The sequence below is a fragment of the Odocoileus virginianus genome, chromosome 11, assembly GCF_023699985.2.
Source record: "Odocoileus virginianus isolate 20LAN1187 ecotype Illinois chromosome 11, Ovbor_1.2, whole genome shotgun sequence".
Taxonomy (NCBI): domain Eukaryota; kingdom Metazoa; phylum Chordata; class Mammalia; order Artiodactyla; family Cervidae; genus Odocoileus; species Odocoileus virginianus.
The window spans coordinates 20,583,190-20,595,969 of record NC_069684.1 but is presented as its reverse complement, the minus strand read 5'-3'; the positions used below and the strand labels follow the sequence as shown (position 1 = coordinate 20,595,969).

Here is a 12,780-nt window from a genome sequence, read left to right as displayed (position 1 = left end):
CTTCCACCAGCACGCAGGCCTGGTTGAAGGGTGGTGAACTGCCAGCACCCTCAGGGCCAGGCCCCCAGACCCTGCCCAGCCGCCATCACTGCGGGAGCCAGATGCCCAGGGCCCAGCCGGCACCTCAGGCTTTTCATCTGAACTGGAGAGAATCCTTTGTATAGAACCAATAGGAATACACGCTGTAGCAAATACCACTCAGGTTAATCCCCAGCTCACAACAATGGCCCCTCTTTGAGAACAGCCCCAACCACAGAGATACTCTGAAGTACAATGTCCTTGCAATTTAACCCTGACCTCTGGCCACTTCCTAGGTGACAAGTGATTTAAGCTGGACCAACTTTTGAAACTTGGAGAGTAACCGGTTAAAGCTGTTACCTTAAAGGCCGTGTCCACACACTCCAGTTGCTGAGGCCTCCATGGACTGTGGGTTTGCGGGAAAGGCTCGCTGCTGCTTCCAGCCTACGCCCAGCCATGGTGAGGACTCTGGAGCTCTTCAGGATCCAGTCCTCAGCCTGTCCCCAGGCCGCCCAGCTCATCCACCGGCCCGGAGGCTGGAGGGCCTAGAGGGCCCCGGGGAGAAGGCCTTAATCTGCAGTCTCTGCCGCAAGGACCACTGGGAGGCTGACTGTTGGCCACTCTCAAGGTCTCCTGATAACAATTACAGACTAACGGCTGCATGCTCGCTCCACTCTTGTTACGTAAGTACTCAATAAATATGTATCTATTATTATTGCAATGCAGAATGTCTGGTCATCGTAGCTACCAAAAGATTCCAAACATTTAGCTGATTTAATCCCCAACTCTGGTCAAGAAAGCCCCTTTTTGTAAGCCTTCATTTCACAAGCTGAGACATGATTTAATGGGCTTCCAAAACGTGGAAGAGTTCCAGGCACAGGTGGTGGTGAGCAGCTGTTTTCCATCTCCGCTGAGGACCAGCTAAGAGTCTTAAAGAGCCACATGAGCGATTTGGGTGTAAAGTACTAGGAATACCTTCCTAATGTTTGAGAGTGGGAAACTCTACACTGAAACCTCAGGAGAAGCCATGGAATCCTCCTCTCTAGAGATTCTTTAAAAATGGGACACTGAATCGGCTCTAAGTTGGATAAAGACCAGAAAAGCATCTCACATTAAAATATCAAGCAGTTTGCATGGGTTAGTCAAGTTTGAGTTACACTGCTATTGACCTAGTTCCTTTGAAGTACCATTACCTGGAGATACATATAAAAAGAAAGAGTATGGGAAGCAGATTCTTTACTAAGTGAGACTGCAATGAAAATTGTTGAACATGCTCTAAATCCTCATTCAAAATAACTTTAAATCTCATTAAGAAATCATTTCTGAAGGATCTGAATGAATGGTACCTGGTATAAGTACTTCATGAGAGAAGGCAGTCTTGGGGGTCATGTTTGAGGCAAACTCAGGAAAGTACCTAACATTCTATTATATGCAGACCACACCATATGCAATTTCCAGCTTAAGATGGTAAAAACAAGAGGGGAAAATGCACTTCCATTGTACTCTCTTGGTGGAGAAAGTGTCAGAAAAACCCCTGTGAGTGGAGAGACCCAAATTACACACCTATTATTCTTTCCAAGCTCAGGAGTGTTTTGCATATTTCCTCTTGGGAAGAAAATATTCTGATTTTAGTAAAGAGTTGGAGGCAGCCGCTTGCTATTCTTGGTGGCTCAGAGGAAGAAACCAAAGAGAAAGGCGATTTCTAGGGTTAAAAAAAAAAAAAGCTAGCAGAGGCTTTGATCCTGAACAACCTGAAGTTTGAGTTAGGGCCGAAAGAGGAGGCTGTATAGGTGACTAAGGAAGCAAGCCTTGTTTGCAGTTTTATAGCCACATAAGTGGGTTAGACAGAAGGCAGGAATGGTGATATGTGATAAAGACACTTAAATGGAATTTAACGGTTTATTCTCTTCCAAATTACTGAACATTAGGTTTAAATGTTTCCATATAAATATTAAATTATATGTATATAGCAGGATTGCAAATTTGCACATTACCACTCTGTTTTTTAAGAAAAATATAGCTTCTTTATTTCTTATAACTATTCTTCCTCCAAGTTCACACCCCATTGAGGAGTGTGGGGCAAAAACAAACTTGCCAATTAATAATATCTCAGTCTCTTCCCTTTTAAAGAGTGTCTTTGGGTAAGTCTTTTTTTAAAAGAGAGAAAGATCTGTTTATTTCTTCTCCCCAAAATGAGAAAGAAGGTCTGTAGCTGACACAGCCAGCCCCTCTCCTTGCAGGTGGCTGGTCTGATCCAGCCCTGACTTGGCATCTGCTCGGGCACAACGGGTCCCTTGTGACCTCTGGTGCACAATCATTGCCTCCAAGAGTCCCATGTGCACCAGCTTGCAGGGACCCAGAGGCTCTGCCTCAGACCATGGTCATCCCCAAGGCCAGGATGCTACAGCTCCCAAGCCAAAGCCAGCTTCTCCTTGGCCTACAGAGGCCTGCAGCCTCCCAGGAGCTCTAGATGAGGAAACAGGCCACAAGCCCCAGTGTTCTCAGGCTCCCTGTTCCTGTTCAGCGTATTTCTAGCACAATATCCCCAAGCTTTTATCTATAGGAGGGAAAAAATATCTTGTTCTTACAGTTGCATTTGCTTTGTTTCACCACAACTGGTTTTAACCGCTAGAGCTCTAAAACAATCATGACCTTTAGCAACCTCACCACCATCACCACCACTAAAAAAAGCTGATCAACTACTAAGACCTCTGAATGACCCCAGTTCATCAGACCCTTACTGCACTCAACTGAGGGTTCCTTCCTGACCAATGAACAGCAGGACTGGTTTTAACCAACCGCACACCAATGAATGGATGCATTCTGACTGCTGGAGTACAAGCTTCCAAACATGATTTAGCGTAAGTGCCTCGGCCTCCTCCCTTTCTACTGCATAAACCCCTCTGATCTTCCCCTCAGAAAATGTGTCCACGGCTGCATGCACTACCTCCTTTGCCTGGAAAGTAACTAAGCTCAAGGCCTACTTTGTTGACACTAGTCACTGATTTTCCATGAATAATCCCAACAGGAGGCGGAAGGGAAAAAACACAGGCATCTTTGCCTTCCTCTCAGGTACTCACTGTCTTCCTCTAAAGTGCTTCTTTCTATGAGATAGGACTTCCCCTTCGTCACTAGGGGCACTAGGCCACACGGCCTAACATTGGTGGCAGCCGGGATGCACAGAGACAAGCCAGCTTAGTCATAAGAACACCTATTGAAAAGTAATTTTAATTTATTCTTTCCATTACATACCAGCATCAAGAAGGAAAAATCTCATACAGATGGCCTACAGGCACATGAAAAGATTCTCAACATCACTAATTATTAAAGAAATGCAAATCAAAACTACAATGAGGTATCACCCTCATACGGGTCAGCACGGCCACCATTAAAAATCCTACAAACAACCAAACTAGAGAGGGTATGGAGAAAAGGGAACCCTCCTACACTGTTGGTGGGAATCTAAGTTGATGCAACCACTATGGAAAACAGTATAGAGGTTCCCCAAAAAATTAAAAATAGAGTTGCCATATGATCCTGCAATCCTGAGTATATATCCAAAGAAAACTATAATTCAAAAAGATTCATGCACCCCAGTGTTCACTATTATAATAGCCAAGACATAGAAACAACCTAAATGAATGAATAACGAAGATGTGGTACATATATACAATTTGGATATTATTCAGCCATAAAAAAGAACAAAATAATGGAACTTAGAACAACATGGATGGACCTAGAGATTATCATACTAAGTGAAGTAAATCAGAAAAAGACAAATACCATATCACTTACATGTGGAATTTTAAATATAACACAAATGAACTTACCTATGGAACAGACACAGACTCAAAACATAGAGGACAGACTTGTGATTGCCAAGGGGGAAGCGGGTAGGGGAGAAATGGATTAGAAGTTTGGGATTAGCAGATGCAAGCTATTATCCAGAGAATAGACAAACAACAAGGTCCTACTGTACAGCACAGGGAAGTATATTCAATATCCTGTGATAAACTATACAGAAAAGAATATGAAAAAGAATGTGTGTGTGTAAACACGCACATATATATACAACTGAATCACTTTGCTATACAGTAGAAATTAACACAATATTGTAAATCAACTATACTTCAATAAAATTTTTAAGTGAATAAAAATCCAGTTTAATCTGGTAGGCAACAAGCTTAAGGCAATTTTATTTATTAGATTGTATACTAATAATTTTTTAGAAACACACACATATGATGTGTAGCATGTACTAGGTACTTCTTTAAGAAATTGACTCAATTCTTGCACTGCCATGTGATGCCTCATGTGCTTAGTCATGTCCGACTCTTTGTGACCCCATGGACTGCAGCCTGCCAGGCTCCTCTCCTGGAGCCTGGAGTCCATGGAGATTCTCCAAGCAAGAATACTGGAGTGGGTTGCCATGCCCTCCTCCAGGGTCCTATGTGGTAGTACTATTATAATTACTATTGTAATTATAATCATTGCAATAGTAATTATTATTCTCATTTTATAGAAGAGGGAATTGGAGACAAGAACAATTAGATAACCCTGTCCAAGATTACAAGGTGAACTGTGGATGAGCCAGGATTCAAGTCTAAACAATTTGGTGCCTCTGAAACTCACAAACTACCGACACTGTTCCGCCACTGGGTGTCAGCATACCAAACTGAAGGGGCTGCAGTCTTTTCAGGAAGAAAGGGAACAGAACTCACTGAGGGTTATCATTACCATCTTTCTAAATTCCATATATATGTGTTAGTATACTGTAATGGTCTTTATCTTTCTGGCTTACTTCACTCTGTATAATGGGCTCCAGTTTCATCCATCTCATTAGAACTGATTCAAATGAATTCATTTTAATGGCTGAGTAATATTCCATGGTGTATATGTACCACAGCTTCCTTATACGCAAAACAGAAAAAGAGACACAGATGTACAGAACAGACTTTTGGACTCTGTGGGAGAAGGCGAGGCTGAGATGTTTCGAGAGAACAGCATCGAAACATGTATATTATCTATAGTGAAACAGATCACCAGCCTAGGTTGGGTGCATGAGACAAGTTCTCGGGTCTGGTGCACCGGGAAGACCCAGAGGGATTGGGTAGAGAGGGAGGTGGGAGGGGGGATTGGGATGGGGAATACATGTAAATCCATGGCTGATTCATGTCAATGTATGACAAAACCCACTACAATATTGTAAAGTAATTAGCCTCCAACTAATAAAAATAAATTTTAAAAAAAAGAACTCACTAAGGGCCTTCTAAATGCAAAACACTTACAAGTACATTTCCTAATTTAATCTGAGAGATGAATAAACTTCTTAGAGGGCAGAATGTGCAACATTTAGTTAACGGAGTAACTAATTTTCATGAGAGAAGGGTTTGTTCTTTTTTTTTTAATTGTAAAAATAATGGTAGACAATTTAAGAGGATCAGTCCCTAGATTCTTCATTAATTAAGGGCTTTTTCCAGCTGTCTGCACCTTATCACCCAATGAAACCATTATTAGGAAGACCTCAGGGAAGAGACCACGCAGTGTGCACTCTCCCTCTGCAAAAATCAGCCAGAGACAAGCATCTGCTATAAAATTATCTGGTTTAATCGCTGTCAACATCAGAACCATAGTACATTAAAGTACAAAACCTGTATGTACAATTACACATACAAAGAAATGTGTTTTGTGAGGAGCAATTTTCAACAAATCTGACAAACAGCGAGAGTCATTCCTATTGGGGGTATGAAAGGAGAAATGGAAACTTCCAAGATGGCCCCCTTCTCCCTCCGTCTCCTCTGACCCTCTGAACATCAATTTGCAGAGGCCTGAGGGAGGAAGGGAAGTATTAACAATCTCAGACACTCAATCCTCCTCTTATGGAAGGGGTGAATTTTTAGGGAACATTTTCCATCCTTTATTACACTGATGTTCCATCCATTTGCATCATTAGGTTCAGTAGTTACCATGACAATATGATGCCTACAGCAATCTAACTTGATAGCCAGATGCCAGAATGTGAAAAAATAGGACCAGCTAAGAAAGTGAGAGAAATATAATTAATCTGAACCACATAAAAAAAAAAATGTGCACAAACCAAAACCAAGAAGGAAACTGCCGAAATGTCACCCAAGAGAGAATGATGACAGGAAACAATGATCAAGTTTCCAAGATTCAAAAATCCTTTGCTAACTTGAGCCATGAGTTGGTCTGTAACTAAGGCTGTGGAAGGAGTCAAAGTTAATCTAGAATATTGCTCTGAGTGCCTCTCCCCAAGTAATTGCTGCTACGGAGTCCAGTGGTGTCATCTTCAATTCCTGCAGAGGAATTCTTACGCCCTGATCTTCCCAAGGATCTATACCCATGTGCTCAATGCTGCCACCATGGCATTCCACTCCCCTCCAGTCTGATGTCATACCCAGTTTTTCCACCTGAAGAAGTCATTTCCACCATCACTGTGAAGCTAATCTTAAGAGACTGAACGGAGCTGTGTCCTGGGAGACCTTGTCCCCTTGCCTTCTCCATACCCAGTGAAAGCAACTGGCTAGCACAACCCTCTTGGGGGCCCAAACATGGCAGAGGGGCTGGGAAGTGAAGAAACAAGAACAACATAACAGCTGTGCTTCCGGGAGACCAGCCCGGGATGGGTGGTCCTTCTCATCATGACTGGGTTGGATAACGGCGCTGAGCTAGGCGATTTGGCCGGTTCAGGCTGGTAACCGTGGAGAGCTGGGAAAAGACAAGCACAGCGCTAGGTTATAACCCCAGGCATGACTCTGCCACTCCAGCATGACTGGCTGGATTGAGCTTGAAGTGAAGTGAAGTGAAGTCGCTCAGTTGTGTCCGACTCTGCGATCCCATGGACTATAGCCTACCAGGCTCCTCTGTCCATGGAATTCTCCAGGCAAGAATACTGGAGTGGGTTGCCATTTCCTTCTCCAGGGGATCTTCCCGACCCAGGGATCGAATCCAGGTCTCCTGCATTGCAGGCAGATGCTTTACTGCCTGAGCTCCCAATCTAGAACCCTTCAGGAACATTTGGCTTCCCATGTGGCATTCTCATCATTCACTTTCACACAACACCTTTACCTCTTAAATAAGGAGAAAGAAATTTGATTTTATAAAGAAGAGAAGCCAATGACACATCCAAGCAAGCAGTCTGCCTCAGATCATGCAGAAGCAGGGAATTTAGTTTCAACCAAAGTTTGCAATGATCCCCTCACCCTCAGGATGCTGTGCTGGCGCAACCATACAATTAACACCGACACAAATTGTCTCTCCTGAGTCTTAAGATTTATGAAAGGTCAAGAGCAACATTAATAATAGTGACACTGTCTGAGCATTTTCAGAGTGCCAAGACCTTCACATACATGCTCTGATTTAATCCTCACAACTATCCAGTGAGGTAGTTACTACTAACCCCATTTTACAGATGCGGAAACCGAGACTTACAGAGGTTAGTCACTGCTGAAGAACTCAGGCAGAGTAAGCTGTTATCAGTAAGTTATAAACCAGGGTCTCCTTCACTCAGAACCCATGCTCCGAACCCAACCCCTCTCCCTCAGGACCTCCTTACCTGGGGAACCTGAGAGGGGTTGTAGAGAGGAACACTCCCCGTCACGGGGGGTGGGGGAAGCAGAACACCAGCATTGAAGTAGCGCTCAGTGGAAACACCCTGTGATGGAACATAATAGAAAATCCTCTTAGTCACCACTTCCTGGATTCTAGAATGTCAGGGGCTTCCTGAGAATCAACTTTGGTCAAGAGATGCAGTCCCTGGTGATGCAGGGGATGGGAACCCACCTGCCAAGGCAGGGGACACAGGTTCCATCCCTGTTCCAGGAAGATTTCACGTGCAACTAAGGCTGTGCCCCACATCTACTGAGCCCACAAGCCTAGAGCCTGAGCTCTGCAAGGAGAGACGCCGCTGAGATGAGGAACCCGTGCACTGCCGCCCGAGAGCAGCCCCCACTCACTGCAACCAGAGAAAAGCCCACATGGTAGCCAAGACCTGGCGTAGTCAAAATAAACAAATAATAAATAAATTTTAAAAATCTGTAAAAGAAAGAGGCAAATGTGATAGAACTCAGGGAATCCTGAGCAAACAAACAGTTCCAGTGGGCACAGCCACCCCCGGGGCCTAGGGGAGCTTTGCAGAGGCTCAGGTGCTGCCATATGAGAAGAGAAGGCCACAAAAATGGTACTAATAGCATCATAAAAAGTAACCTCATATTCCTTGAAAAGCCTAAAATATTACAAGAGTGCCATAACCAGACCCCAAGAAATAAAATTGTTTTCCTAGCAATTGGCATGAAATCCACACTGGACAATTCGTCAAGCCTTCATCACAATCCTTGCAAGGGATACTGGTGAACTCTAGGTCCTACTGGGGACAGGAAAAGAGGACATTCCCTTTTTTTTTTTTTTTTCTTTTTTTTTGGCTGCGCCTTGTGACATGTGGGATCTTGGTTCCTCAACCAGGGATTGAACCTGTGCCCCCTGCACTGGAAGCACAGTCTTAACCACTGGACTCCCAGGGAAGTCCTGAGGCCATTCTCTAGACATCACGTAAGGAAGCAGTGAGGGGCTAACTCATGTTCCTGCCCCCAGCTTCCTGTACTGAAGTCCTAACCCAGAGACCTCAGAATGTATTCAGAGACAGGGTCTTTAAAGAGGTGATTAACTACTGCACAGCTCAGGGAACTGTATTTGGTGCTCCATGGTGACCTAAATGAGAAGGAAATCCAAAAAAGAGCTGATATACGTATACTTATGGCTGATTCACATTGCTGTGCAACAGAAACCAACACAACATTGTAAAGCGATCCAGGCAAGAATAATGGAATGGGTGGCCATTCCCTTCTCCAGCGGATCTTCCTGACCCAGGGACCGAACCTTCATCTTCTGCATTGCAGGCAAATTCTTCACCATCTGAGCCACCAGGGAAGCCCCATACTCAAAAGAAGTTTTGTTTTTTTTTTTAAAAGAAGAGTGGGCCCTAACCCATTATGACCGGTGTTCTTGTAAGAAGGGGAAATTCTGACATAAACACACACACCAGGGAAAGACCACATAAAGACGCAGGAAGAACATGGCCATCTACAAGCCAACACTCTCCAGCCTCCAGAACTGTGAGTAGATACTTGCCTGGTGTTTAAATGGCACAGTCTATGACACCTTGTTCTGGCAGCCCTAGCACACTACTACAGAAACTTTCTCCATGCTCCCCACAAGTCAGGCCCTCACGGGGCAGCACCTCCAGCCCCCGTGAAAGTTCAGTTCACACACAGGTGGGCTGCTCACCTCGGGTCCCAACAAACCTCCACTCCCGGGGCCCTCAGCTGTCCCCGGACCAGATGCTGACCCTCGGACTTCATCTCCACCTAGGAAGCAATGAGTCAGGGGTGTTCCAACTACTCAGGACAGAGGAGTCCCCACTCCCAGAAGGTTCCTCCACCCACCCCTGGGGAGCGCAGAGAGGACCAGAGAGGGCCCCGAGGACATGAGGTTGGCATACCTGTGTCCCTGGAGAAGGCACTGGCAGCCAGCAGAGACTGGGGATCTGGGGAAGGTGTCAGTGAGAGGCCTGGGCTGGGCTGAGGTGGAGATGCTGCCCTGGGCATCTCCTGCTTAGTGGAGAAAGAAGGGTGGAACTGATGGTCAACACATCCATGTCACCTGCTTGTATTCCTGGAGCACCCACATGGCGGCCTCCACCCTCAAGCAGGGCTGGCCTCCTCTCCACCAAACTCCATTCTCTTCATACCACTCCTCTGCTCAATAATCCAAATCACTGCCAGCTCTCGAAAGTTAAAATTCTACATCCTAACTTTTAAGACCTTTCGTCATCTGCCTCTCCCCTCACTGAACCAATCTGTCTCCCACAATCTCCCATCACAAAACCAGTTTCCTCCAGACCAGGGTGGAGATGCCAGCTCCGAGCCCTCCTGGAATTGAGGAAACTTCCTCAGAAGGCGCCACAGAAGAGGGAGTTTCTCTGCCCAGACCCCCGCAACCTTTTGCCCAAGGTTACCTCAGAGTCCGGGCTGTCAGACGAGTCTTCATCTCCAGAGGGGGATGCGTTGTGGGTGGGCTTTGAGCGGAACCAGCTGAACCAGCCAAACCCTGAGCTCTGGAAGAGAGGGGGGGAGTTCTGTGGTCTGTAGGGTGGAGATTAACCCCCCCTCACTGTGACAGTGGTGAGACAGGAGAGGAGGGGACCCCACAAGAGCCCAGATCCCCAGCTCTGCACCACCATCTGGGAAGAAAAAGATCCCTCCACCTTTGTGTTCTCCTTCACGTTTCCAAGCTTTTCTCTCTGGATGGTATTTTGTGAAGATTTTTTATCTGCCTCATCAGAGGACTCCTCCTTGTCCTCCTTGACTGATACAGGGGAACTCTCGGAAATACTTCGAGCTCTGGGAATCAGTGGCACCTGGAATTAGAGAAAAGAGAAGTAACATCTTTATAGCACTTGACAGGTTACAAAGGCACATTTACATGTACTCCCTCACCTGACCTGCTCGATAAATCAGCGGCGATAGCTTTACAGGATCTAATATCACTGATGGGGAACCATGATTCAGCCACGAGGAATAACTTGCTGAAGGTGTCAGGACAAGGCCAAAGCCCAGTCTCGATCTTCAGATTATCCTTAATCCTACAGGGTTTTGGCCATTGTGCTACTAGTCCCCAGGAGCACCAGGTTTCCTGAACTATTCCAAGGCCTGGAGCAGTGGTATGGAATGCTTCCACTGGAGATGAAGAAAGCCAGGAAACATCCTTCAGGAAACCCCTAAATGCAAAGATCAGGGAAAGTGACAACCACTGAATCTAACTCATCCCAGACCTCATTTCCTAGCTGACTTGCTCAAGATGAACCGTGAGCAACTGTACCGGGGGTGGGGGGAGTAAAATACACCCACATCCCTTAGTATTAATTTTGTGTGTGTGGTAGAATGTATCTAGTTGCCCAAAATGTTTGCTCAGGTTTGTCTGTAACATCTTATGGAAAAATCCAAATGAATTTTTTGGCCAACCCAATACATTGCATAAAGTTTACCCATTTAACCACTTAAAGCATATAGTTCAGTGTATTAGAATATTCATGATGTTGCATAACCATCACCGCTTTCCATTTTCAGAAATCTTCATTAACCTCAACAGAAACTCTGTTCCCATTAAAACTAAGTCCCCATTTTTCTTTCCCTCTGGCCCCTGAGAACCTCTACGCTTTCTGTCTCTATGAGTTTGCCTATTCTAGATGCCTTGTATAAGTAGAATCATACAGTATTTGTCCTTTTGTGTTGTATTTACAATTTTCACTCTCAGAAAAAGATAATTGGTATAACCTTTAGAAAAAACACTTTGGCAAATATAGAAAAAGTTTCATTTTTTATTCTAAAGAGTATAGAACTTACTGTATACCAAGTAGTATTCTGAGCATTTTATATACGGCGAGTCATTTAATCCTTACAACTATCCTGTTAGGTAGGTACTGTTATTGTCGTCCCATTTAACATATGAGAAAACTAAGATACAGAAAAGTTAAGCAGCCTGTGTGAGGTCATACAGCTAGTTAAGGGCAGAGCAAGGATTCAAACCCAAGCAGTCTGACTTTCCTTCTAGGAATTTCTCCTAATTGAGTGATTCAAGAAATACACAAGGGCTTATATATTAGAATGTCCATCACTGTGATTTACATATGAGGGGAAGGGAAGGGAGGAGTAAGGAGAAAGAGTAGAAAAGAAAAGGAAAAGAGAGAGACTTGGTGTGTTTAACAAAGTAGTAAAGACGAATTAAAATCCAAGCTCCTTCCAGGGCCTACCAGGCCCTCTATGATCCTGCCTTTCTCTTTCTCTCTGGTCTTGCTTCTTAGTCCTCTCTTCACCTTTTTTTTTTTTTACCACACTGAACAGCTTTCAGGATCTTAGTTCCCCAACCAGGGACTGACCCCAAGCCCTCAGTAATGAAAGCGCAAAGTCCTAACCACTGGCCCAGCACGGAGTTCCCTCGTCTCTCTCTCTAGGTACAGCCCATACTCTCCCTCAGTTGCACCAGGTCATCTTATTACAGGGTCTTTGCTCTTGCTCTGCCCTCTGCCTGAACACTTGTTCCCTGAATACTCACCTGGCTCTTGGCCACCCTCCATGCTGAGCTCAGAGACGCACTCCCTCCCACACCATCTAAAGGAACATCCCTCAAGCATACAGTGGTTTACTTGCAGTCACCTCTACTGAACAGAAGCCCCATGAAGGTAGGCTTTGTCTAGTTCCCTATGTATCCCCAGCCTCAATAACAGGACCAGGTACACTGCAGGATCTCAGTATTTGTGAATGAATAAACACATGAGCAATGATGTTTCCATACAGTGAATTTACCACACCAATACTAAAAATCATATATAAGAATGACATGGAAAATCTCATATTATGGTGTTAAAAATAGAAAATAAAGCTTCATCTACATATGTTCTCAACCATTTAAAAACACATATATGTGTACATATATACACATTAATGCATGTGGGCTAAGTTGCTTCAGTCATGTCTGACTTTTTGCGACCCTATGGACTGTAGCCTGCCAAGCTCCTCTGTCCATTGAATTTTCCAGGCAAGAACACTGGAGTGGGTTGCTACGCCCTCCTCCAGGGGATCGTCCCAATCCGGGGATCTTCCCAACCCAGTGATCAAACACGCATTTCTTATGTCTCCTGCATTGGCAGGCGCGGTCTTTAGCACTAGCACCACCTGGGAAGGCCAC

The 12,780-nt window shown here is 44.8% G+C and overlaps 1 protein-coding gene across 1 annotated transcript in view; it reads right to left on the bottom strand.

The window, feature by feature from the left end:
- Positions 1-5,604: 5,604 nt before the first annotated feature.
- The window catches only part of SEC16B (SEC16 homolog B, endoplasmic reticulum export factor), a 63,338-nt gene continuing 56,162 nt past the window's right edge, over positions 5,605-12,780 (bottom strand). The window contains exons 21-26 of the mRNA XM_070474035.1: positions 10,301-10,453; positions 10,052-10,150; positions 9,536-9,644; positions 9,322-9,401; positions 7,595-7,693; positions 5,605-6,747 (exon numbers count right to left, since the gene is read on the bottom strand). Of these exons, the coding sequence (XP_070330136.1) occupies positions 6,679-6,747; positions 7,595-7,693; positions 9,322-9,401; positions 9,536-9,644; positions 10,052-10,150; positions 10,301-10,453 (609 nt within the window). The 3' untranslated portion in view covers positions 5,605-6,678. The remainder of the gene's footprint in view (positions 6,748-7,594; positions 7,694-9,321; positions 9,402-9,535; positions 9,645-10,051; positions 10,151-10,300; positions 10,454-12,780) is intronic.